This window comes from Fistularia commersonii, chromosome 35 (genome assembly GCF_037954325.1).
Source record: "Fistularia commersonii isolate RoL2024-O1a breed Wild chromosome 35, RoL_Fcom_v1.0, whole genome shotgun sequence".
NCBI classification, from domain to species: Eukaryota; Metazoa; Chordata; class Actinopteri; order Syngnathiformes; family Fistulariidae; genus Fistularia; species Fistularia commersonii.
In genome coordinates this window covers 4,403,708-4,431,385 of record NC_141318.1, presented here as the reverse complement: position 1 = coordinate 4,431,385, position 27,678 = coordinate 4,403,708, and the positions used below count along the sequence as shown (strand labels likewise).

Genomic DNA, 27,678 nt, shown 5'->3' with positions numbered 1-27,678 from the left:
TGCCTGGCTTAGAAGAACTTATAATAGAAAAAGCCCCAAACTCTTCAAGTAACCCCCCCCCCCCCCAGGAAAAAAAAAAAACTGCAAACTTTCAATGCATCAGAGTAAATAAACCAGAGGAGCTTCACGTTGCCCCCCCCCCCACACACACACACACACATGCACGTACCGGGTAAAACATAAACACAACCCAAAAAAAAAAAAAAAAAAAAAAGAGGCGTCTCCTCCAGTCCTGGTGTTAGCATGTAGCATGCTAGTAAACAGAATCACAACACAAGGAGGGGGGGGGGGCACATGAGCCGGGCAGGTCGACCACTCCTTCCTCTCTTTTCTTTTATTTTTCTTTCTTTCTCCGCTGGTCAGGGCGCGTGCAGGTGCTTGATGCAAGGACCTGATTTTTTTTTATTTATTTTTTTTAAAGGCTTAAAAAAGAAAAGAAAAATCCCGCAAATCTGAATCTCTGACGCTCTTAGCAAAAAAAAAAAAAAAAAAAAAAAAAAAGAGGGTTAGCGAACGCAGCTAAAATAACCAAAGGCACTCTACGTTGTTCGTTTCACACCATGTCCGTCACGTCGTCGCTGTTTTTGAAGGAATGGTGCTCGTGCCTAGCATTCCATAGGCAGCCCAATTTTTATATATATATGTATATATATATATATATGTCTATATATCTCATTCTTGCATGGAAAATCTTTCACAAAGTTTTTTTTTTCTTAAGTGTGACCCTGCTTGTCTGGACGTCTGGATGGCACGACACTGCCCGCCGCGCCAAAACACGGAGCTGTACATGATATGTGAGACATGATTTTTTTTTAACAGCGGTGGGGGGACGGTGAGGCGTGTGTGTGTGTGTGTTTGGGGGGGGGGGGGGGCAGGGTTACGACCGGTGACCCCGAGACGCGCCGCGCAAAAAAGTACGCCGTCCAGTTACAAAAAAATTACAAAACGTGTAAATTATTGCACAATAGAAAGGCTCGAAAGTAGTCCCCCCACCCTCGCGTCCGATGCGACGGATCACGCATTCGGGGTTTCGTTTTTCCAGAGGGCGGCGGTCGGAGGGGCTTGTACTGCGTACGTGGCGGCGGACCCCCGTGTGTCCTTTCCCCTCGCTTGTCGGCGGCTAGCTGGCCGGGGTAGCTTCTTTTTTTTTTGGCCGCGGTGGGCCGAGAGAGATAGATAGATAGAGAGAGAGAGAGAGAGAGAGAGAGAGGGCTGCTAGCGTGCTGCTCCTAGCATGCTAGCAGCTCGTAGCCTACTCGGTCTTAATGTCGTTAGCTAGCGGGCGGTCGCTGTGCCACTTCTTCATGTGTTTCTCTAGCGTGCTGTACACACTGAAAGGCATGTGGCAGATTTCACATTTGTAAACGTCCTTGCCCATCTGTCCGTGGGTCTTCATGTGGCGCGTGAGCTTGGAGCTCTGCGCGCAGGCGTAGCTGCACAGCTCGCACTTGTACGGCCGCTCGCCGGTGTGGCTGCGCCGGTGCACCGTCAGGTTGCTGCAGTTCTTGAACACCTTCCCGCAGAACTCGCAGGTGTCGCTGCGGCGGCCGTCTTTGGAGCCGGGGCGGCCGTTCCCGCCGCCGTGCGGCGTGCTGGCGCCGCTCCCGGCGCCGCTGCGCCCCGAGGCGACCCGCTCGCCGTCCAGCTCTCCGGGCGGGGTGGAGAAGCGCAGGCTGCCGTTCTCCGACGAGTGCTCGGACGACGAGGCGAAGGGCGATTGTCTGGAGTCCCCGCTGGTGAAGTTGAGGAAGGGGTCCTTGAGTTGCCGCGAGGCGGCGTAGCCCGCCAGCCACTGCGAGTACACGTTCTCCGTGTTGGGGATGGTCGGCGTGGGCGGGTCCGTGTCCTTCTCCACCTTGATGCGCTTGGACAGCGGACTGAGGGAGCCGGGGCTGACCCCGCCGCCCAGCAGCTTCCTGGACAGCCCGTCGGCGGACAGCGACCCCAGGCCGTTCACCGCGCCGCCGTCGGCCTCGGCGCCCGCGTCGACGTCGGCGCGCTCCCGCGAGGAGCTTCGGCACCGCGGGTGCAGCGCCTCGCTGTTCTGATGGTGGCGGGCGCCTTCCAGCCGCAGGCTGAAGCAGTAATCCGTCCTCCCGCCTTCCTCCGCCATCGCCGGCTTGCCGTCCATCTCCTCCTCCTCCTCTTCTTCCTCGTCCTCCTCTTCTTCCTCCTCCTCTTCCTCCTCCTCCTCCTCCTCGTCCTCGTCCTCGTCCTCGTCCTCGTCCTCGCCGTTCTCCGGCAGCAGACCGTTGTTCTCGCTCTTGAACTTGGCCACCACAGACTTGAGGGCGTCGGTGGCGCTGCCCATCAGCTCGCTGGTTCCCGGCTCGGGGGAGCTGGCGGCGGAGAGGCCGTCCTCCGACTTGGCGTTGGGCGCCAGCGACTTGCTCTGGCAGTGCGTCTTCATGTGGCGCTTCAGCTTGCTGGCCTGCGTGCAGGCGTGGTTGCACAGGTGGCACTTGAAGGGCTTCTCGCCGGTGTGGCTGCGCCGGTGGACGATGAGGTTGCTCTGGAACTTGAAGGTCTTCCCGCAGAACTCGCAGGACTTGGCCTTGAGCGGCGTGCCGGGCTGAGCCGCGCCGGCGACGGCGTTGGGCGTGGAGCGCGAGCCCGACGGCGACTGGGAGGTGGACAGGGGCGGCGTGGCGGAGAAGGGGGGCTTGGAGCCCGGCTGGAACGGTTGCAGCAGCCGTTGCATAGGGTTGGGTCTGTTCGGCGAGAGCGGCGGCGAGGAGCCCGTGGCGTTCCCGGCCAGCTCGCGCAGCCGCCTGGAGAAGTCCATGCTGGGCGGGGTGTCCAACGGCACGGAGTTCAGCCGCATCACCCTGTCGAAGGCGCTGGGATGGTGCGTCGCCAGCGCCAGGTCGTCGGGGCTGAGGTGGTGCCGCGGCGGCGGGCTGAACAGCGGCGGCGTCCGCGGGTAGCGGCCCTCTCGGGGCGTGGACGCCGAATCCCGACCCGACCCGGAGCCGGGCATCCTCAGCAGGCTGTAGGGGCTGCCGTCGGCCAGGTGGACGGCGTGCAGGGGCGGCTGGGAGGAGGCGCACTCGCCGCCCATCCCGGGAGCGGCGGCCACGCGCGGCGTGAGCGGGCTCCCCGGCTCGCTCTCCAGGTAAATCCGGAAGCCGTGGGTGTTCTGGGCGTGCTGGAGCAGGAACCAGGCGCTGGTGAAGGGCTGTTTGCACGTGGTGCACGTGTAGCTGCTGGGCTCATCCTTATCTGTCGGGGGGGGGGGAAACGCACAACTTCAAAACCAGAACCATAACAGTGTAATAACCAAGTAATTACAATGTTATTAACTAACGACATGTACAGCGCCGCGTCTTGACACAGAATCCACTGTCGGTAGTTGAGTCCGCCGCTCTCAGCAGATCTAATCTGGTTGAACACACACACACAAACACACGCACGCACACACACACACACACACACACCGCCGCTGCCTTGTTTACAGAATTAGCACGGCTTAAGTGGGACGTGTATCTAATGCCGCACATTAACGCCCGGGCACCAATACGGGGTCATGTGACCATAAATTGGCGTTTTTAAGTGGAGTGGGGGTGCAGCGCGCATGTATGCGTGTGTGTGTGTGTGTGTGTGTGTGTGTGTGTGTGTGTGTGTGTGTGTGTGTGTGTGTGTGTGTAATAGCATTTGATGCATCGCCTTTAATATTTTCCTGATATTTCATGCCGTGTGGATTTATTTAAATCCTCTCAGGTGAATGGAGAAGGGGGGTGGAGGAGGGAGATATGCAAAGCGTCCGCCACGAGCGCTCCCCTCTTTCATCTCCTTCCCTTTCTTATCCCTTTTTCCTTTTTTTTTTTCCCTCTCTCTCTTTCCCTCTCTCCTCTCGCCGTCGTTCACGCCGCTAAACCCACGCCGTGGTCTTAAAAGACAGGACAATTTTTTTTTTTAAAAAAAGGAGTGGGTTTGGAGGAGGAGGAGGTGGTGTTTGCGATGGCGGAAGCCTAAGATGGTGGACGGACATGCATGTTTTAAGCCGGGAGACAAAGGGGTGAGGATGGGGCAGCGAGGAAGAGGAGAGGGGGGGTGGAAAGAAAAGCAGGATGATGCGGATGAGCAGCGGCGCCGGCGTTTCCCGGGTGGCGGCGGCGGAAAGGGGGGAGCGAGGAGGAGTGGGGGGGGGGGGGGGGGGAGTCGTCCTGTTCTGCCTACCTCCGCCCCTGAACCCCCCACGGACGACCTCACTTAAAGACCAGAACATGGCATGAAACGTGCGCTCAATCAAACCTGCACGTAAAAAAAAAAAAAAAAAAAAAACACTCTCCCCCCCCCCACGGTAAATTATGGATCATTACAATCTGCAAAAATTACAGTTAATAGCTGCCACCTGCGAGGGCTCCGACCCACCGTGGAATTTTTCCATCATAAAAAAAAAAGAGAAGAAAAAAAAAAGGCCATTTTTGCCCCCCTGCGCACGTCCCCGTGAGCGCAAATAAAAAAAAAAAAAAAAGGCGTCCGTGCATGTGTGCATGCATGTGTGTGTGTTTTATGGGTTAAATGGAAAAAGAACAAAAAAAAAAAAGAGCGGGCCTCTTTTTCGACTTCGAGGATGAACGCCGGGAGATTTCCTGCAGTTTTTTTTGTGAAGGGCGAGGAAGGAGGGGTGGAGGGGGCGGAAGGAGAGAAGCGTGGCGTGAAGGGGACATTTCCTGCACTTCCTGTACACCACGGCAGCGCCGGCCTGGTTTTATCAGGAGCGTGAGGTGGAGGTTCGGGTGCCGGACGGGCACAGACGGGTCCGTGTCGACGGCAGGGAGGGGGATATTTCTCGGGCGTCGTCGCCCCCGGCAGCCCCGAGGACCAAGGACAGAAGAAGAAGAAAAGGCCTTCAAGGGCTTCTCTGTTTTCCCCCCCTCTTGAAACCACAGAAGAAGAAGAAGACGGATGATCTCATAAACGAGTCCGTCCTCCGACAGAATAAAAGGAGAACTCCTCCTCCTCCTCCTCCTCCTCTTCTTCGACTCGTCCTCCTCTCCTCCCCGGGTTCGAGGCGAGCGGCGGCGAACGCCGGATCTCCAGCTCCCCCTTTGAAATCGGATCCGGCCGAGAGAGGAGGACGAACCTCCTCCCCCCCACCGACCCCTGAGCGAAAGGGGGCAGGGAAAAGGTGGAAAAGTATGGAAAAAAAAAATGGAGACAGAGGAGGGACGGAGAGAGAGGCGTTGCATCACATTGCGGCACAAAGCTGGGGGGCGAGGAGGGGGAGGGGGCGTCATGGCGTCCGACGGGCACGGCGAGCGGCGAGCAGGCTGGGAATATGATACGGAGCTCTTGCATAAGAAGTACAAGGCTGACTGATGCAAGGGTGTGTGGGTGTGTGTGTGTGTGTGTGTGTGTGTGTGTGTGTGTGTGTGTGTGTGTGTTCCCGGCAGATCACGGCACCCAGGGAACTACCGCCGCCCGGACACCTTACACACTTTGACGTCCCCCGCCCTTGTGCAGATCGCTCTATCATTGCAAACCGGTCACACACACCCTCACACACACACTTTGAAACCCTAACCTCTCCTACTGTCACGCCCGCCTCCATCCACGCCACCGCCGCCACTTCCGCCGACCCGCCCCCTCGACCTCCAGCTCGTCTCGTCCTTCACCGACCACCGGCCGCCCCGCCGCTCAATGATATTGGTCATTTAGCTAATGGAGGGGACGTGCTAACGGGATTAGCTCGCGGGGCTCCCAAAAGGAGAGGTGGGGGGGGGGGTGTGTGTGGCTCCGCCGTCATTTCCTAAAGCTAGCGGCGGCCGCGGCCCAGACGCCCGGGCCGGGGGCCGGGACGCGCTTGCACACCTGTAAAGTGATTATGCTAATAGCCGCTCCCTGCCAATATTCAGGAGTGTTTATGGGTGTCGGCGTGAGAGGCGCGGCGGGGCGGGGGGCCCGTCAATACGGCCGCCGCCGCCGTTAATGTGATTAGCACTCTGTTTATATCATTAGTGTATTCACAGTCAGGGATGGCGCGGGTGGGGGGGCGAAGGGAGGAGGCCGGTTATGGAGCTCCCGTTTGCCGCCGTTCATTTCCCAAGGAGTCTTCTATATGACTTTCACCTGACTTAGCGGGTAGAAGCCGGGAAGCGGCCCGGAACCCCGGCCCGGCGACGACTTTCACGTATAATCGCGCATTCTGGAAACTTTCTGATACCTTTTTTACAAAAGTAAATAACAGCATGTGTTATTCATGTGTAATACATGTGTAATAAACGCATTCACGTTCCTTGCGCAATTTTACCAGATGGCGGCGAACCTCCACTTTCCACACTAGCACTCGGCAGTATCGCACGATGTACTGCGACATATTTAATTTCTGGTCGTTCTGCAGCAGCTCCTGTACTACTGATAATCGGTGCCAACAATATTAATAATGCAAAGTTCAAGTTCCACGCAAGCAACTACTCGTTGTGATGCGGTTACTGCTAATAATAACAACAACGCAATTTGTGCATAATTAATGCGTAATTTATGCATCGCAATTATGCGACAAGAATGCAAAAAGGCAACACGCGCAACATACGATAATTGATAATCAATGTGTAATTACATAGTAACACATGCTAATCTGATGAAAATCCCTGTATCTGCTTTGTCCGGTAATCACCGCCAGCGTCATCATCATCATCATCTTCGCGGCGACGGTCGACGTCTCGCGCTTCCTCTCCGAAAACGGGAGGGCGGCTGTCTCGTAGCGTAGCTCGGCTCATGACAGGCCCGGCCGTCCCCGCGGAAAAGGATGGAGCGGGTCGGAGGGGACGGGGCGGGACGGGGCGGGAGGGGGTCGGCGAGCTGCGCGTTTCTGCATAAATCTCCAGATAGATAGCATCAGGAGAGGAGAAGCCGGGGCGGGGAGGCGAGCAGGCAGCGGAGGATGATAAGGCCCCCGGGGCAGGGCATTCGACACTGTCAAAACTGTTTCATCTCCGGCTATTGGACGAGTGGAGCGCATTATGAGCCCGCATACCATTTGCCGGCGCGCGATTCGGCTTCACCGGAGCATGCGGGGGCTCCGAAACCGACCTCCCCTGCTTCGGCCTTTTCCCCGTCGTCGCCGAGATGGGCTTAAAATGGACAGAGCGATGTGGAAAATGTAAAATAAATAAATAATGCTGTTACGGCGGCGCTGGAAAGATGGCGGGATCTGGTTTAAAATGATAATAAACACTAGAAGAAAGGTAGAGCAACATCAAAATAAGGTGCCTTGCATAGCAGTTATTACGCACTTGCATCTTGTTATTACCATTTTATTACCAGACAAAGCCGGAGGAAAGCAAAACGCGAGAACGAGAGCGAGCGCGGGGCGAAGATGGCGTTCGGGGAATAAAATCGGACACGCCGGTTCAGCAGAGGAGGCCCGCTTTTGACGGGGATGGGAGGGGAAGATGAAGGGGGGAAGAACGGGAGGCGCCGTTTCTCGAGACTTCGCCCCCATCTTCAGTCACGCTCTCTCACCACACACACACACACACACACACACGGGTGATTATCACTGGACTCATTCCCCGCCGCTCCCGTTTTGCCGTCGCTCCCTCATGCAACTTGCATGGTCCCCTAGTTACCGCTCCTTCAATCGCTGCCCCCGTACATTCTGATAAGGGTAACAGAGAAGAGATTAAAGTTGGCCTGAAAATCCCTTTGCCGGTCCGGCGTGCGCGTCCGTCCCCCCCCTTCCTCCCCCGCGTTCGCTGGGGGCGCCCCGATCTCCTGCACATCACACCCGACGCGATAAGGCGATGAAGAGGACGGCCGACAAAGCCTCGCATTTTTCCCCGTCGGAAGTCGGGAAAAAAAAAAAAAGCAGCCGTTGACCCGAGTTGTTCGTCGTCGTCCCCCCCCCGTCACCGAGAAGCCGCCGAACAAGGGCTGTTTTTGAACCGTGCGGTTGTTTTCCCCTCCCGCTCAGCCACCTTGGGGCGAAAGGGGGCCGGGGCATGTGAGCTCGGCCCGACCGTGGCGGCTCGCTGTGGCGACGGGGCCCGGAGGCGTCGCGGGCGGAAACAAGAGGGCCAGTGTGCGGGCGGCGTCCCGTGGCCCAGAGCCGTGGAGGCCGGGGGTTTAACACGCGTCCCATCTGGTGTGTGTGACTTTGCGCACGGCGGTCGCCTGGTTAAGGAGCCGTCAATAGCCGGAGTGTCCGGACGGGGGGGGTTATCTCCGGGTCACCGCGCTCTCCGGAGCCGGGGTCGTCGGCCGCCGCGCCGCAGGATCCTACAAAAACGCCATAATGCGCCGTCGGCGCGCGGCGCTCCTGCGTGCTTCCGTGCGGCCCCTCTCCCCTTCCCATTATTAATTCATCCGGGGAGGAAAAAAAAAAAGCGGCGTTTGGCCACTTCCATCGCCGGCTCGTTCCAGAATCCTGATTAAATTTGCAAAACGGCCTCCTGTTCGCTCCCTTTAAGGACACTCTGATAGGAGGGGAGCCGGGGACTTGGCGCGGCGAGGAGGTAGCCACGTAGCCGCGGCGACGGGCAAATAATAACAAGCTTTTGCGCTCCGGCAGTTTTGGATGACTAATCCCGTGATGGTTTTAAAACCGCCCCCCCTCCTCCTCCTCCTCCGACGGGAGAGCGCTCGCCATCAATAACCCCTCCGCCAGAGACGGATGGGCCACACGTCGGCCAATGGCGGGCCACGCTCCAAACCATTCTTCATCCCCGACGCTCACCCGACCGGATTCCGGCCCGCTAATTGGAGACATGTGGCGTGATCAGCTACCATGGCGATCGTACGAGAGGGGGGTTAAAAAACGGCGGGATCGAGAGTTACCTCTCGGACGCGGCGCTAGCTGTTAGCGTCCAGCTGTAGCCGCGCGACCCTCCGGCCCCCCCCTCCCCGAGGTCCGTCGCGAACACGCGCGGCGGCGAGCGTGATATTAATTACGGTGCCCAGCCTGTAGTTTCCTTTGTGCCCAGCTGTGGAGCATAAATCAGCCTTTTAACGAGGCTACGGCCCTAAGATCTCAAACTGTGCAGGAAAACTACCTGTGCAGCCGTGCCAGAAATCTGTCCGCGTCCCCGGCTCCTATAGATCAGCGTGTTTATGTGAAGGGGGGGGGGGGGGGACCAACCCCCGGGAGCGAGGGGAGGGCGGGGGGGTCCGACGGGTCATCGGGTTTAAGTAAACACCCCTTACGTTTGCGCGGAAGTGTGCAAGCGCGCTTGTGTATGCAAAGAAAAGAAAAAAAAAATGGCCGACAGATTGGAAATGGTTTGCTTTTCCTCGAAGGAGCCGCGTTGATGGTGGATGTTGTCAAGGAGGAAGTGCGCTGACACACACACACACACACACATAGAGAATCACGGGCGTGCATGCTCACGTGCACGGGCCGACCGATTTGCCGGGGCGGCTCTTTGACGGGTTCAATGATGTAGCGGGTCGGCGGAGAACCTGCTTGCAAAGGGTGGATGAGCAGCCTTAAACAGGCGGCACACACACACACACACTCACACCGACACACACACACACACACACACACACACACACACACACACACAAACACACACGAGAGCGGCCGAGATGAAGCTACGCCGTACTCCAGGACAATTTCCCAACAAACTCACCCCGTGTTAATGTATCTCAGGAGTGGAAATTTGGATTAATGGACCTTAAAAAAAGTATTTAAAAAAGCACGTGAGCCGCCTGAGATTTCTTGTCCGGATGTTTTGGGTCTGGTGCTTTTCTGACTGACAGTAAAATGTCATTCACAAAAAAAAAAGCACCCTCGGACTCTCGAGCTTTGTCGATGAACGTATGCTAATGTGCTAATTCGCGACACATATACATAATTTAATTCATATTTTTGGTTTGGGTGGTCCTTTATTCGTCTCCAGGAAAAATTAGTTGTCACGGACGTCAGCCTCAAGCCCTACCAGGCCACCAGTCTCTTCCCCAGATCGGAAACTCGGGCAAACTGTGCGATTCTGCAGTTTCCCGCCATGGTGGCGGCATTAGCGGCGGCCCGGTTGTAGATTACATTAGCGGGCAGCTGCTACCTTTGTATGCTTTTATTGCCTCAAGAAGAAGGGAAAAAAAAAAAAAAAGCTGCTAAAATTTCCTTTAATCTGCAGCGGGAACTCGAACGAGGGGCCCTGAAAGCGCCGCGATCTCGGATAACCGGGAGGAGGGGGGGAAATACAGCTAATAATATCTTCCTGCGTGACCGTGCAGACATTTTGTTAAGGGGGGGGTTCAAGGCGGTATTGGGAAAGCGTCCCGCTCACCCGGTGCGGGGCCCTTAATGGCGAGCGAGGGAGCCAAACCCCCCCCCTTTATCTCCACCTCCTGTTCATCCTTCCAAGTCATTAGCTTATGTTAATCACCGAAACTACCGGGAGTGACCCTCAATTTCATTTAGCGCCGGGCTGCTTCACACCAGATGATGACGCATCTGCTGCAGCCCCGCTCCTCGGAGGAGGAACGCCGTCGGCGAACCCGACCTTTTGTTTTCGTTCGTATTGCGGCGTCGGGGAGGCCGACCGAAGCCCGAAAGGACCGGAAAGGAAGACGAGGATGTCGCCGCCCGCCTTCGCGCGGAGGACGGGCGCGATTCAAAACCGTCGCCTTTTTTCAAGGACGTGCCGGTGTTGCTTCTTCGCCCGGATGTTTATTCAACAAAACCGGGTTCACCTTTCCCCGGTCTCACTGTATTAAAAAATGATTAAAAAATCAGCAATATAAAATTGCAAAAACCCGGGGTATAGTGAAAAATCAGCGATATAAAATTATGTCCTGGATTAAAAATCCAGATATTTAAAGTCTAGATTTTGAATTGCACTGCATCCTGGATCAACAATCCAGATTTTAACTTTATATTGCAGATTTAATCATGATTTTTGCCGTATAAATGTATTTTTACAACGTCATTTTTTTCAATTATTTTCTGGTAAAAGAAGCATTTTCATTTAGTGTTCTGTATCCTGGCATCTGATTGGCTGAGCAAGCGTAGCGTCATTCTCACTGTAGCATCTCCTGCACATAGCATGCATTTAGCTGTCACTACTTGTTGAAGCATAAAGCAAGTGTTTGGGACAGGTTAATAAGAGTGTGGGGAGGGTCATAAAGCTTTAAAATACAAATAAACAATAAAATAAAAACACAGTCGCTACTTTGTGGATCTTTGTACGTGGCAGCCGGTTCTGGAATGTAAACAGACTACCGTATAGACGCATGTGTGTTGGCTGTGCTCGTGTTGCGTTCGCTGCACCCGCGTTGTGTTCACCGTACCCGCGCCACATTCGCGGAGAACCGCTCGCATCCCGTGCACGAGCGACCCAATGCGAAAGCTTTTATGAAGCTGTCGTAAGCTATTAAGATGAACGTTCATACGCCGCTGGCGGACGGCGCTGCAGCAGCATTGCTAACGCTAATGGACACGCGTGCACGCACACGGCGTGGAGGGGCTTCATTGACCAGACGTGTGAATGAATGAGTGGTCGTATAACTACATGATGAGTGAATGAGTGAGTAAATGTTGCATTTCTAAATGACTCATGAATGAGTGGATGTTTGTGAGCGAATGAACGAAGGGGCGGCGGTCAGTCCGAGTCAATATTCCCTTAAACTACCTTTGTTTTGTTTTTCCATTTTCCTAATAGTGCCCACGCTCCGGCGACATTTCTCTCCCGGCCCTCCAGCTGACCGAAGCCGCTCCGCCGACGCATGGAGGGCCTCTTGCGTAACCTCAGGAAAGTCACACCGCTAAGCCTTGCGCCTCTTATTCGCGACGCAGCGGTGCGGCAGGTATTACAAGGCCGGGGAACGGCGTGGAAACGGAGCCGGGGGGGAAGAGAAGGAACTGTGTCTCCCGGTAATCCGGAGAATTGTGACGGAGCTCTGGGACGGGGGGGGGGGTTACATTTAATTGCCTTAACGCTCACACACTCCTCTGAGTCCCTTAAGCCTAAGCCATATTTGAGGGGATGAGAGGGAGCGCTGGATCTACCTCTGCGGAAAAGAGGTAGATCATTCATTCACTTGTTCATTATGGACACCGCTTATCCCGCACTCAGGGTGGAGGAGGGGCTGGAGCCTGGATCATCGCTGATTGGCTCTCTCACGCACACGTCATAAACAGACAACCAACCATTCACCCTCTCACTCACGCGTCATGTATATATATGTATTTATGACATATTTTTTTTGTGAAATCAAACTGTCCACGTAGGATGCACCACTGATTCATTTCGGGTCAGCCTGTCGTGTTTTTCCACTATAATTTTGAGTGTGACTCCGATTCCAGACCTCCACGGGTTCATACATTTTATTTCTATTGATCATTTTTGTGTGATTTTGTTGTCGGCACGTTCAACTATGTAAAGAACAAAGTATTTTTCATTCATTCAGATCTAGGATTGTGTTATTTTAGTGCTCCATTTTTTTTTGAGCAGTATATGTGCATGTTTATGTGCATATATATATGAAACCATTCACCCTCTCATTTACATGTCACATATATATATATACATATGCGAACAAATATTCACCCTCTCGTTCACATATCATTGAGAGACTTATAAAAATTCACCCTGTCGTTAACACGACGTGTAGGTACATTCAAAATTCACCCTCTCATTCACACATCGTATGGAGATACAAATATTCACCTTTTCATTTGCACGTTATGTAGGGAGACATACTGCCATTCACCCTCTCATTCACACATTTATCTATAGATACAATTTTTCACCTTTCATTCACAGGTCATATAGAGACGTCCTTTCACACGTCCTGTAAACACAAACAGCCATTCACTCCCTTATTCCCACGTCATAGAGAGAACACGTGAACTCCATTCTCCCTTTTGGCTCATCATATTTAAGCTAAGCTAGGCTAGGCTAGGCTAGGCTAACGACCCGCGCCGTGTCGTTTCAAATAGAAGATTTAATCCAATTCGGCGAGAGGAAAACCAAGCGGGCGCGCGTTCTTCATCCGCTTCGGTTTACAAAAAAGAGGAGGAAAACCAACGGCGTCAAATGAGCGCTAATGAAGATGTGGCAATGTGTAGAGGGAGGGAGGGGCGGGGGGGGCAAATTAACCTTTTTAATTGGAGAGCGGTAGCCCTCTTTGGACCCGCTAGTCTAATCCAGAGCGCTGACAGATGATGAGAGGGGAAGCGGCGGGCCCATTACAGGCAATCTGGCCCTGGTACTTGGCACGGGACGGCGGTACCCGAGCCTGGGGAGAGCGGGGCATGTCGAGCACGGAGCGCGCTCCCTGCCAGGCTGCTCGCTGGCACGACGGGGCCCGGCCTCGATGAAGGTTGAAAAAAAAAAAAAACACGGGGCAAGCTATCTTAGCATTTTGGGCCACGGGATGAAATGCCGTCAGCGGGGAGTTTGGTTACTTGTCTGATAAAAGGAAGAAAAATGAGCTGGAAATGGAAAAAAAAAAAAAAGAGGGAGGCGAGCTCAAAAGGAAAGAGAGAGTGCGAGGGAGAACCAGTCTGACAGGAATGAAGGGGAGGAGGTGCAAAATACAGGCATGCATTTACACACACAAACACACACACACACACACACACACAGATGCGTGTGTTTTCGAGCCCGACGCGACATCAGCGAGGATAACTTCCTGTCTGTCTGAGCGTCGGCCCTGTTTACGTCTGGGGACGCGGGGAAAGTGAACACCAAGGTCAGGGAGGCTGGAGTCCATCCAGGAGATGGACAGATCCCTGCACACACCAGAGCTTAGACGGGACCCTGGGGCCGGATTCCTTGCGAGAACATCGGGATGGACTAGAGAGATGTTCTCTGACTCCCCGTATTCAACGTCAGAACGTTTGGTTTTCCTTTTTTCCTCGCCGTAACATCTGCAAAACCTCGGCTAACGTGGCAGCGCACGTACGCGGCCAGGTGTTTGACGCAACACGCCGTTGCCTTCCAACCAATCGACGCCTCCATCACAGAAGCTAAACACCCCGTGTTGTAATAACAGGCGCGCTCAGCGGATTCTTTATTTTTGTTCCGATGACTCAGATCCCCGTAATGAGAGAGAGAGAGAGAATAAAAAAGAAAAAAACAACAAAACGGTGTCACTTCATGTCTCGGACGCGATGACAGACCGGCTGCAGCTTGCTCAGCGCCCGCGCGACGGGCTAGCACGTAGCGGGACGCGTGCAGGAGATCCTGCAGAGGGTTACCATGCATACCGGTTTCAAGTCAAAGGAAAACACACACACACACACACACACACACACATTTCTGTACTTATTAGCGTTGCCAGGTGTGTCCATGTGAACCTGCAGATCCCAGAGACACCTACTTTTTGTGAAATGGTGCACAAACGCTGTTTTTTTTTTTTTTTCCTCTCAGACGCCGTTTCCCCCTGCGTGCCGGATCCCTCCCCCCCCCCCCCCCTGACCGGGCAGCCGTGACGGTAATCGGTAGGCGCGCTCTCTGCGCCGACCCCATTAGCCAAAACGCTCCGCGGTATCTTAAGGTCATCGTCGCCGCGACTACTTCCTCTGGTGCCGTGCCCTCCTCAGCCCGAGCGGCGGTCCAGCCCTCACGCTGCCCCTCCCCTCCCCATCCTGCATTATGTATTCTAATGCATCTGGAACAAGGCAGCCGGGACGCAGCGCCAACCCTCCTGAGAAAGCCCTGTGGTACGGCGTGCGGGCCCCCCGAAACTTTTCCCCCCATCCCCACCCCCACCCACTCACCCATTTTGCACACAAACTCTCACTTGCCCCCCCGTCTTTGTATGCGCCTCCGTCCATAAACACGCCCACACATGCACAGCAGACACATGGCCGAAGAGAGCAGACTACCATCTGGGAGTGGTGACCGGCTTTGTCTGGGGGGGGGGGGGGGGGGGGTGAAAGTGCCAACATGACCCCCCCCCCAACACACACACACACACACACACATAAACCATACACACCATTCCTACAACACCCCCCTCCTCCCTGTGGCCCTCCCCATCCAACTGCTCAAAGTGTGAAAGCTCTCCTCATACAATCTGCACATATACATATGCAAATCTGCAGGAATGGGGGGGGGGGCGGGGGGCATTATGAAAACAGACACACACACACACACACACACAAATGCACGCACACATAATAAGAATGTACACGCACGCAGACGAGGGAGATATTTCTTTTGCTACGAAGACGGGAGTTTTGGGGGAAATAACACGTGTTTGTGGAAAATGGAGCAGAGCCGGGGGGCGGGTGTTGGGGGGGGGGTTGAAAGGAAGCACCTTTTTTTTTTCAGATAAATATCAAAACTGGCGTGCACGGAAATGGGAGCGCGTGAAAACACACACACACACACACACATACATGAATTATCAATGGCGATCCCGCAGCCTGCATCTGATGAATCTATCACAACGTCCATCAGTCAGCAGTGATGCAAGGGTTTGACACACACGAGCAACCGGGTGACAGCGCATGTATGTATGTATGTGTGTGTGTGTGTGTGTGTCTGTGTGTGTGTGTGTGTGGTTATTTTTAGTGATTTTTGCCATGCTTTAGAAATCACTGCCAAGACACTTAAAAGGCCGGGGTGGCATCGGTGCTAAAATTAGAGCGAGTACCTGTCCAGCCGTCGACTGAAGATATTTCCTGTCTCCAGCGGGCGGCGAACTGACCAATCACATTCTCCGCTGGGAAGAAGAAACAGGAAGTTGTTTTTTTCTTTCTTTTTTATCCGGGTAGATTAAGAGTGCAGTTTAACGGCTATAAATCTGAAGGTTTCACGGTGAAGAATCCCTCGCGAGGTAGCTTTCATGTGTGTGACGTTGACATTCGCGCTCTGCCATCTTGAGGCGCGGCATGTGTATGTGTGTGTGTGTGTATGTCTGTCCCTGCATTTGTGTGTGTGTGTGTGTGAGGGCTTTTGAAGTGGCGCGGCGAGCAGACGGCTCCACGACACACAAGGGACACATCTGAGTTGTAATTATGAGAGGAGACGCATCTTTGTTGAATGGCAGACATAAACACACACACACAAACACACACACACACACATCAGTCTATATATGTATGAATACACTCATACATCAGCTGCAGCTTCACACTGATGTATAGACCACAGCTTCCGTAATATTTTGAGAGGCAAAAAGAAGATGGCGTGGTTTTTCGTGAGAGACGTGGGGGCGCGCTTTCGGCCGCCGCGTCCGATTATCTACTTCCTGTCGGGCGGCGAGCAAAGACCCCGGAAGATGCGAAGGAAACCGTGTGCTCACGTTGTTTTTCGGGATGTTTTGACTAAACAATGGCGGCGGCGTGAAGCTCACGTTGCGTCGTCACAAGAAGCAGTGCCGCACCAGCTGAGCAATCTTCCCCTCTCCTTCCCACCCGCTTTTTCATTCCTCTCCCGCTTTGTTCCCACGCTCCCTCGCTTCTCCTGACACCCCCCAACCTCACACACACACACCCACACACACACACACACACACACACACACACCACCCACCCCCGCGCCGCTTTGTCCTGAGCCCTCAGGTTAGAGGTTCTCCCTGTTTCCTGCACGGGGTTTTGAAAAACAGAGGGGTGTGAGAGGGGGTGGGGGCACACACACACACACACACAAGCACACACACACACACACACACATTGCTCTATCCGGACGCTTCTTGGACCGGTTGGCTTACCGGTCTGCGCGGGTTCTGACGCAGACTCGACGCCGGACATTTGCCCCCCTCGCCTGGGGAAGGGGGATGGCGAGCAGGTACCGAGCAAGTGTGCACCCATTTGTATGTGTGTGTGTGTGTGTGTGTGCGCCTGTCTCCCAAGACCTTTGAGGCCTGGACCATTGCCAAGTTCATCTGTTAATGGACAGCCAGTAGGAGAGCTGCCCCCCCGCCCCCCTCCATCCCCCGTCTCCCCAGCAGCCATGGCTGCGCGCGACCCCCCCTTAACCTCCCCAACCCCCCCAGCCAGGCCTGCCCAGATACAGGCTCCCCCTCCTCCTCCTTTTTCTCTTCCCGTCCACTGAAAGCTATATCATTCCCTTTCTCCTCCTGCCCCCCCCCATCCCCCCTCCACCCCCCAACCCTCTGCGCTTCTCCTATTCAAGATAAACAGAGTGCTCCAAGTTCAGGGGACACCCTGGGACACTTTAACAAAGCCATCTATCATGCTGTCTTCCTAAGACTCCTTTGGCCACGGTCAGCTCCGCCGCTGCTACCTTTCTTGCGCGGGCTTTGTGGCGGTTCACACTCACACACACACACACACATACACACACTCACTGGCCGGCCAGCCTGCTAAGACTGACTTTCTATTTCATCCTCAGCTCAAACCCCCCCCCCCCTTTTTTTTTTTGTGTCTCCATCATGGTCAGGACCCTGCAGGACCCCCCCCCCCCCCCGCCCCCCCGACTCTGCACACACACACACACACACACACATGCCCTGAGAGTCAAACCATGGGACGATTAACCAAACTGTCAACAGTTTAATAGTCTGGGAATAAGAGACTGGGCAGGGAGCAGGGTGACAATACGACCGAGATTATGAATCCCGCTCCAGTGTGTGTGTGTGTGTGTGTGTGTGTGTTTGTGTGTGAGTGGGGGGAGGGGGTCCTGCAACATTTATGTGTTCAATTATCTAGATAGCATTAGTTGTCATTCAAAGGAAGCTCAGCGATATGGAAATATGTACAGGTCGCAGGCAGCGGCAGCCATGTTGTTTCACCGGGGGAGCCGTAACGATACACTTCGCAGGGGCAGGCGAGGATGGTGTGTGTGTGTGGAAGGGGCCCAGAGTGCGAACGTTTTCCCGGCGAATGAGCCAGTTAATCGACTCTTGACACCGGAGGTCGACTCCGGGTGGCAAAGAGGGGCTTCCAGTCACGTCCCGGTCAGACAAACGAGCCGTTCGCGCCCCCAAAACCCCCCTCCGCCCCCCCGAACGTCGCCGTCTGACACACAGCCAAAGCAGCAGCAGCCCCCAAAAGCCCAGCAGCTGCTGTCCGCTCCAGCCGGCTATAGAGAGGAGAGGGGGGCTGGTTTTAGAGCGCTAAATTATCCATTAGATGTTATCAAGTTGTAGCGGGGCGATGCCATTCTGCAAGGAGCCATCAATCTTTAATAAGGCCCTGGCCCGGGCCGGCGCCGGGATACGCTGAGCGGGACCACAGCACGCCGCCGCCGCCGCCGCCGCTGCCGTGTCCGCGGCCGAATCCCCGCGCAGCAGCTCGAGGGATGGCACGCGAAACTGCGTCAGCCGGCCCCCGAACAACAAATATGCAGTCTGACAAACGCGGGCGGGGAACACGTTCTTGCACTCAGGCTCGACGGGAACAAGAACAACATCCGGTTCTACCGTTCTGCTCTTTCATTCCCTTTACGTCACCTCTGCACACACACACACACACACACACACACACACACACAAACAACGCTTTTTAGCTCAAAGATTTCCACTCCAGGAGCTTCCCTCCGTCCCTTCTTCTTCTTCTTCCTCCTTCCTTTCGCCGCCGCCTCTCGCCCCGTGGCCCTGCAGCCGGGCAGGCAGGGGCAAACATGCTCAGAATGCGCGGCGGTAATGGGCTAATCAAAAATGCAAAACAATTGGCAATTACGGCGCAGGGACCCTAATGGTCATTAGAATTTACAACAAGGTAATGAACTGAGAGTCAGCGCAGCCCATGCATATTCATAAAGCAATCAGGCCTTTGAAGATTAAAGAAGCGCTTCAAATTTAAATGAGGGCACCGGCGTGTTATCAGTGAGATTCAGCCTGCGAAAAAAAAAAAAAAAAAGCTAAAGGGTGCATGGGATGGGAGCGTGTGTTTGCGCGTGTGTGTCAAAGCTAGCGGCGTGCATGAATGCTGGAAGTGGTTCTTAAAAAAAAAAAAAAATTGAAAAAGTAAAAAAACGCAGCGCCTCGGAGACGGACGCGGGTTCGAGAGTCTCGTGATTCGGTGTTTTAGAGAAAAAAAAAAAAAAAAAAAAAAAAAAAGGACTTGGGATTTGAATTGAAGATCAAATGTACGCTTAAACTCCGGCTATTAGCAGGCAATGAGCTTTGGAGCGCGACCCCTCCCCGAGGAACGCCGCTGCCTATTAGCGCGTACCTTTTAACCAAAACGCTGCCGCAGCAGCAGATGTGGCTACATAAACACACACACACACACACACACGTACAAAGGCGACTTTTCACAAGTATAGTGTGAGACGGGTGGGGGTGGGCCCCTCTCTGTCGGTATCTCTTCCACGCAGATAAAAGTGGCGAGACGAGGCCGCCGGATGAACGAGTGGCCACCCGCCTGCCCGTCCGCGGCACTAATCACACGCGCCCACGGACCCGCAGCGTCACGGGACAAGACCCAACCCCGGCCTTTGCAACGAGACTGATAGGGTCCGGAGACGAGATAGCGGCGGGGATCACTGGGTTCACGGCGGGGGGGACGGGGAGGGCGGACGTGACGCCGCGGGCGCGTTATCACGCCGGCTGGAACAGTGGGAGTGGAGGGTTCGGGGGCTGAAGTCACAATAGCGGCGGTTGACCCGACCCCTGTGATCTCACGGCGCTTGCGGTGTGATACAATCCCGTCCTCCGGCCCCGTTCTTGGTATTTCGGTGAAAATGACCCCGTGGGAATCGGCACCTCTTCGTCTAACCCGCCGCTTCCTCCTAAAATATCACTTCTGTCTGTTTCGGCTCTCCATCTGCCACTTCCTGAGCTGCAGCTGTATCAAAGACCGCCCTTTTTTTTTTTTTTCTCTCCACCGGTTCTGTTTCCGTCTAAAAATAAAGTCATTAACCTGCAGGTGGCGGCGTCGGCGGACGGCGTGACAGGCCGCCGCCGCCGCCAGGCGAACCCTGACCCCGGAATGTGACGGCCTGCCACGCTATTGACAGGACAGAGGCAAGACAGGCCTATTTCTGACCATCCTTCCCACCCCCTCATCCGTCGTGACGCGGCTGTGGACAAACAAGGTTGTTTCTGTCGTGGAGCTTTGTCTGACAGTAAAATGTGTGTGTGTGTGTGTGTGTGTGTGTGTCTTCTGACTGGCTCCGCCTGCCAAATGTGCAAGATAGAGAATGAGGTTGGACGCGGATGTGGACGGAAAAACTTTGAGGGTTCTGGTTCTGATTGACAAACAGAGGAGGGAGAAAGAGAGGGAGAAATAAGGATCATATGTGTCTGACAGATCCCATCAACTCGCAACAGATTATGGGGCCGCAGAGCATTTATTACACACAAAACACAAGTTTCACACGGCATTGCGTGTGTGTGTGTGTGTGTCTGTGTGTGTGTGTGTGTGTGTAAACAGAGACGGGGGGCACATTGTTTTTAAAACAGGTGTGTGTCCGTGTGCATATGTGGGCGGGCGAGCTATTTTGTGTATGGCCTCTTGTGTGCATGTGTGGTTTATATGTGAGTGTGAGTGTGAGGTTGTGGTTGTGTGTGTGTGTGTGTGTGTGCATACTTCAACTAGCCTCCACCTGAATGGCCTGAGGCTGTGGTACTAAGGTTGTTAGAAGACAAACAGAGACACAGGAAGCCCAAGTCAGGAGCGGTGAGTGCAGTATACGCACACACACACACACACACACACACACACACACACACACACACTTTATTGCAAGCCTACCCCTAAGTACACACACGCTCTAGCCTGTTGTCAGAGGCACACTCACACACACACACACACACCTCCTCATCAAACGGTCTGCTTCCTAAACCACACAAAATGTGACATTTAGACATAGATAGGCATTCTCCACCTCCCTCACAAACACACACACACACACGCACACACACACACACACATTTCGGGCCCAGCCCACCCCCCAGGCCCCGCGCTCTGTGCCAAGTCTGAGCTGGCATGATCCACAGAGGGGTGTCCTCGGGCCAGGCTTGCCAAGCCAAAGACCCTTTCATGTCCCGCCTGCACGCCCAGGGTAGTAAAGCTTTAACAAACAGCCCTCACACACACACACACACACACACACACACACACACACACACACACACACACACACACACGGAGCTATAAACAGTTTAAGTGGCCGAAACCACGCCGGTACACACACACTCGCACGCAGCCACAGCAGCTCGGTAAGCTAATAAGGGAAGCGTATCCCTAAAACACCATCTCTCACACACACACACACACACACACACACACACACACACATACTCTCATAAATACACACCCACGGCATGAGTACATTTTAGCTTATTTGATTCGCACTATGACCACTAATGTCACCATGCTAGCACTAAGTCATTCATTCATTCGTCTAAGAAACACACGGTGAAGAATTCACGCAGCTCAAAACACACACACGCACACACACACACACACACACACACACACAGTGCGTGAGTACTTTTTATCGTATTCGATTAGCACTTTGACCGCTGATGTCACCATGCTAGCACTAAGTCATTCATTCATTCCTCTGAGAAACACACAGTGAAGAATTAACGCAGCTGACAACACACACACAGTGACACACACACACACACACACAGCGTGAGTACTTTTTATCGTATTTGATTAGCACGACGACCGCTAATGTCACCATGCTAGCACAAATTCATTCATTCATTCCTCTGAGAAACACACGGCGAAGAATTCACGCAGCCGAAAACACACACACAAATCACCAACTGTGCACGTGATGTGATTTCCAGCAGCCCAAGCGCGTGAAAATGAAACGCAATTAGCGTCGGCGCCCCCCCCCCACCCCCCAACAGTGAGGGAAGACACCGCTGGCTGCAGCTAAAGCGAAAGGACACGTGTGAATAAATTCATTATTACATAATTATATCGTAATATCGGACACGGCCACGCGTTGCTAGCGCGTTGCTATACGTCCTGTGTAATTAGGACTCCGGCGGGTGAATACACCGATTCATCATTACTATTCATGTGTGTTGCAGGCGAATAAAAAAAAAAAATTAAAGGACTTTAGCTCATTTTGCATGATGACTGTGTTATTATACTGTTATACACGGGTTATTACACTGTTTGATATGTAATAACGCGATATAAGCTGTTTATAACACAACCGGATGGTGTCTGCTGAATGAGCGGGATAGTAGCGGAGGCCCCGGTTGGCGTTCGTGTCTTTTTATTTTGAAGACAGCAGGGGGGGGATGCATGCTGACAATATTAGCCGGCCTCCATTAATTACAATGGAATTCACCGGAGCCTTTTCAGTATCACTTAAACTGATCGTGGAGAGACAAAGCACGGCGGGGGCGGCACACGCACACACACACACACACACACACACACACACACTGACCACCGGAAGAAGACATCACTGCCTCTCCACTCAGCCATCCACCCCCCTCCCTGCACAGCCCTGCCTGACAGATACCCGGAGTGTGTTTATGTGTACGCTTGTGAAGGACGGGGTGGGTGGGTGGTGTGTGTGTGTGTGTGTGTGTGTGTGTGGTGCTGGTGGTTGGGAGAAAGGTGGCACGGTGCCAACTCCGAGCCTGCTAAATACCTTTGTCTCCGCAGCCGTCGTGGACAAACAGGACGGGCAAGCTGCGGCAGGAAGGTTTCTGGAGGTGTTGCACGGAACAACACTCCAGTTGCAGGAATGTTTTCCAGGGGGGGGGGGTTTGGAGGCGGCTCTGTGATTAACTCCGTATTGATTCGGAGGCCAGGTTTGCAGGCGGAGAACAATCGGGAGAAGGGGGCGAGGAGTGAGACGGCGGTTTTGTCACGCGGTGTCGGATATTCGGTCGAAACGCTGAGGAAAAGGGTCGCGGGTGAACGGGGCGTGACGGAAACGCCGAGCGGGAACGACAATCGCGCCGCGCTAATTGGATAATGGAATGCAAACAAATAGAAAAAAAAAAAAAAAAAACGTGTCAGCGGGAAAAAAACAAAAACAAACAACAAAAAAAAAAAAAAAAAAAACAGCTTGGTGGTGACCAACGTTTCGCGTGAGAAACCATCATCTGCTCCCCCCCTTTTCTGGGCCATCCATAATCTGGAGACAAGCGACGTGGTCCCCGTGCATATCTTAAATTGTTTATCATGCAAATGACGGCGCGGCCCTCCTCTTAACGGCCCAGGGCTGGAGCGCCGCAGACCCGACCTCCACCCCCCCACCCCCCCCCCCACCCCACCCCGGCCCCAGCTGCAGCCGGGAGACTCCCAGACAGCCTCAGCTGTCCCCGCCCCCTCCCCCACCTTCAAGTTCAACCATCGCCTCCCCTTAAGTTGAGCAGCTCCTCTCCAGCGGCCGTGGCTGAGACCCATCTGCATCATATTACACTTCCAGAGGAGGGGTGTGTGTGTGTGTGTGGGGGGGGGGGGTCACATTCACAGGCCACCGTGGCGGGATACAGTAACTCATTAGGAGCGTAACGCGTAACACGCTCCCTGTCGGCGCGGGAGATTTGCGGCGGCGCATCGAAACGGCTAGCGAGAACATGGCAGCTAGCATATGGGGGCTACGCCGCCGCCATCAATCCTGAAGACGGGGCGGGGGGGAGGGGGAGGGGGAGCGTGACCGATGCGTGCCCTTCTATTTCTGCCATCCTCTCCTGCGCGCTCGCTTCAAATACGGAAATAGGAAGACATAATCCGATGAGGTGTCCGGACAGGATGCGGCCTCGCTCCGCTTGCCGCCGCTACCGCCGCCGCCGCCGCCGCCATCGAGCTCGGTGGAGCTCCTGTTACACAATATCCAGATCCGGGGGAGGCCTATAAATAAAGCTGCGGCGAGGACCTTATGATATCATGTGAACTCGTCTGGATGAGCAGAAGACAAAGCCACTTCCAGCAGCTGACTGGGCCACGGGGCACGCTAGCTAAGACGTGCGTGTGTGTGTGTGTGTGTGTGCGGAGAGCTAACCGACCGAGCTAACTAGCCCGAAAAGCATCGCGAAATCAGATCGCGGCGCGGGTCAGAGCCGGACGCCGCTTCAGGGGGGACGGCGTTTTTTTTTTTTCATCCATCCCCTCGCGGGAATCCAACCCGACGTCCCTTAATTACCCGAATCGCGCCGAAACCCCGACAATTAGTGGCCGCCGACTTCCTGGAATAAACGCCTCTTCCTCGACGGTCTATCTCTTCGTCTTTAATTTCAGCGGCGCCGCCGTCCTCCTCGGCCCGGGCGCATACTTGAGGCGGGCGGAGATCGCATCCCATCGCCGCCACATGAGAAGGGGGCAGCGGCAAGGGGACGCGGCGGCGACAGAAAAAGAAGAGAATCTTCTTTTCTCTTCATAATCTCCCCCCTTTGTCTGACTTTAAGGGAAAAGGTCGGGGGCTGAGATCTCCGAGACGGGCGCTATTTAACCCCCGCGGGCGGGAGGCGAAAAAAAAAGAGGGTGGAAATCGGAGAAAGCTATTGTTCCTGGCTGAAAGTGGACTCTGGGTGACCTTTGATACGGCGAGCCGCTCAACCTCTCCCTCCTGGCATCATCACCGTGTGTGTGTGTGTGTGTGTGTTTACAACAGTTTACTCTTACATGGCGGCCATTTTGAAAGCAGCGCTTTGTTTGTTTGTTTGTTTTTTTTACCTGCGATGTTCTCCTGCTTGGGGATTATTCCTTGCAAGGGTAAACAATCCTCGTCCCGCGGCGACACCTGAACCGCCACCTCCACGGGGTGGCGCACCCTCCGCGGGTGCTGGTGGGCGGTCCGTGAGTGCGAGGAGGAAGTGGACACGGGGGAAGCCAGCGGGGAGGACGGCGGCCCGTCCGGGGATTTGTCGGCGCACGGGCCGCCGCGGCAACGCCTCCGCTTGTGCTCGATGAAGAGCAGGATGTCGGCCAGGGGGAAGCGGCACCGGCACTGGCCGCAGGTCAGCAGGTCCTGCTCCCCTTTCAGGGTCTCGCCCTGAGACGCCCCCAGCCGGGGCGGGTCCTGAGAGTCTTCTTCGGGTAGAACGCCTGACAGCGGCTCAGCTGCGGGAGCGGGAAGGAGACAGCCAGGATGTCAAAGAAAACGCACGTGAAAAAAAACATCTTTTAATAATAATCAGGCGAATGACAAGGAGGCCCTGCCACGCGCCCGGCGTCTGACCCTCTTTCCACGGCGCCGCCAATCTGGCGTTCTTAATGAACCCAACACCTCCGAGGATCAAAAAATAGATTCTCATTTGAGTTCAAGATGATTGGACCCTGTTTTTTTTTTTTTTTTTTTTTTTTTTTTCGCCGGGATGGTCGAGGTCGGACGTGGAAGGGGTTGGATGTGGAGTAGGTCCCGCGAGTGTGGTGGGGTGGCGAGGGGAGCGGCGAGGGGGGCGGAGTCAAACAACCCCACTTCTGCGCTCCTTATACCTGCACCTTCAGCCGTGTTGAAGGTGAGGAGGTTCTCCTGAGGTTCCCCTCGAACCAAATAATCCCATTTTGACATTGACACGAACACACACACACACACACCAGTCTCACAGGAGTGCCACTCACACACACACACACACACAGACACACACCTCCTCAAACCTTCTTTGTTTTGCCGCTTTGGAAAAACAGCAAAATAGTAATCAGGGGGGAAAAAAAGAGGGGAAATTTTAAAAAAAATGTTACTGATGTGTAATAGAGGAGAAATAGATTAGTTGAGTATTTGAAATGCCACGCAAAGAGAGAACGTGCGAGACGCGGTATTTGCAGTGGTCTGACCGACTGTACAGAGAAAACACGCGTGGATTTGTGCTTTTTCTCCTCTTAAAAAGGATCAAGTTCAAGTTCAATGCGCGGCTGAAGGGGGGGGAGACTGCGCCCCCCGCTGGCCGAGCCGTGCACGGTGCGCGCACACATGGAGGAAGAAGGAGAAGACGCTTCTTCTTTTTCCTCCTTCTTCTTCTTCTTTTTCCTCTTTTTTCTTCTTCTGTTCCGCGTGTTTGTTTGGGTTTGACCGGAAACGCGCGTAAAAAGGGGGGAAAAAAAGAAAAAAAGAGAGAAGAAACAACATCCTGCCGCGGGAGATCCGAAAGCCAGCCCGCATCCGGGTGCTTTGACGTGCGTTAACGGCCACGGCGAGCTGTCAGGTGACTCCACGCGTGGAGGACCCTGCGTGGACGTGGAGGAGGAGGGAGAGTTCCCTCCAAACCCGTGCGTAAAAAGGAAGCGAGGGAGGGAGGGAGTGGAAAAACACTATTTTTTCCCCGTGGGTGACACTACCGCGTGGAGACGAGTGCGTGTGCATGTGCGTGAAATGCTTCGTGGACACACACATGCGCGCACGCCCATTTTAAACGGCGTGTGAGAGAAACTTCGTGGCACAACGGAAGGGAAAGGGGGGAGGGAGCAGGCTGCGCTCCTGCGTGGCGACGAACACGAGGTTCCCCAGCGCCGTGGACCGGCATGTAAACACCACACACACACACACACACACGCAAACACACACGCACCCGCACACACGCACGCACACCTCTTCCTCCTCCGTAAATAAAACACAACAGCGGTTGGAACACCTGAAAACTTATCGGCGAAGGAGAAGGTGGAGGAGAAGGAGGAGAAGGCGGAGGAGAAGGAGAAGGAGAAGAAGGTGGAGGTGGAGGTGGAGGTGAAGGGACGACCGCCTTCTTCCAGGCAAAGGTCTCCGGCCGTAAAAAAAAAAAAAACTGCACGTCCTTTCACGGCGAAAGAAACGCTTCCCGCAACTTTTTCTTCTTTATTTTCCAACTTTCCATTCCCGTGGGTTTGAAAAAAAAAAAAAAACTAAAAGGACACTGACTGTTTTTTTTTTTTAAGAGAATGAAAACAAACAAAAAAAAAAAATATATATATATATATATTACTACTTACGCGAAAACTCCCGTGTGCTCAAGTGCTGGGGTTTGCCTTGCTTGCGGCGAGACATGTCGGTGCGTCGGCGGCGGCTCCTCGGTAGAGTTCACATCCGTGGGGTTGTCGGTGCACGGTGGAGGGGGTGGAGGGGGAGGAAGGAGCCTCGAGTGTCCGGTCCCCGCTCCCCTACGAGGTACGATCCGAGCGGGAGGTCCTCATTGATGCGTCGGCCATCCGCGGTTGCGGAGGTGGAGGTGGAGGAGGTGGAGCTGCAGATCATGCAGAGCGCGTTGCTGCTGCTGCTGCTGCTGCTGCTGCTGCGGGCTGCCCGGAGCTCCTCATGACTTTTGTGTGTGTGTGTGCGTGTGTGTGTGTGTGTTTTCCGGCCAAGAGAAAAAAAAGAGTGATGGTAAAGGGGGTGGTGGGTTGCACGGTGAAGCCCCCTCTTTCCTTCCCTTCCTCCCCCCCCTTTTTTTTTCTGAGCAAGTTCAAGTGCGGACGTGACGCTCCTGCGAACTTGAACGCCGGGAGATGGACTGAGCTGTGGACGCGCGGGGAACCGCCGGGCGACGTGGGCAGGGCCAAGCCGGCGGGTGGGGGTGGATTTTACACGCCGTCGTAAAAAGAAAAAAACCAATGGACAGTCATTATGGACTACCTATGGAAGAGGAGAGACTCCTGAAGACACGCCAGTGGACGGGAGAGGGAAGGGGGGGTCAAGGGGGCCGGGCCAAAGAGAGAGAGAGAGAGAGAGAGAGAGAGAGAGAGAGAGAGAGAGAGAGAGGCGTGGGGGGGTGGAGTGAATTGCCCGTGATAGTGGAGGAGGAGGAGGTGAGCGTGTGAAAACGCAGACAGCCGTGGAAAGGAAGGGGCCTCCACAGCCTGCGTCATATTATTTTTTAAATCAGACTTTTTTTTTTTTTTTTAATATTCTTATATTCAGCCTGAATATAAATGACATGTATGACGAAAAGATTTCCTTTTTTAATTTA

General features: G+C 54.3%; 1 protein-coding gene across 1 annotated transcript; it reads right to left on the bottom strand.

Moving 5' to 3' along the window:
* Window positions 1-824: 824 nt before the first annotated feature.
* bcl11ab (BCL11 transcription factor A b) lies at window positions 825-27,087 on the bottom strand. Its single transcript, XM_086142479.1, has 3 exons — window positions 26,705-27,087; window positions 24,476-24,862; window positions 825-3,222 (listed from the first exon to the last, which is right to left on the bottom strand). Exons 1-3 carry the CDS (start codon window positions 26,757-26,759, stop codon window positions 1,253-1,255), a joined length of 2,412 nt encoding a protein of 803 aa, XP_085998605.1. The 5' UTR covers window positions 26,760-27,087; the 3' UTR covers window positions 825-1,252.
* Window positions 27,088-27,678: the final 591 nt, after the last annotated feature.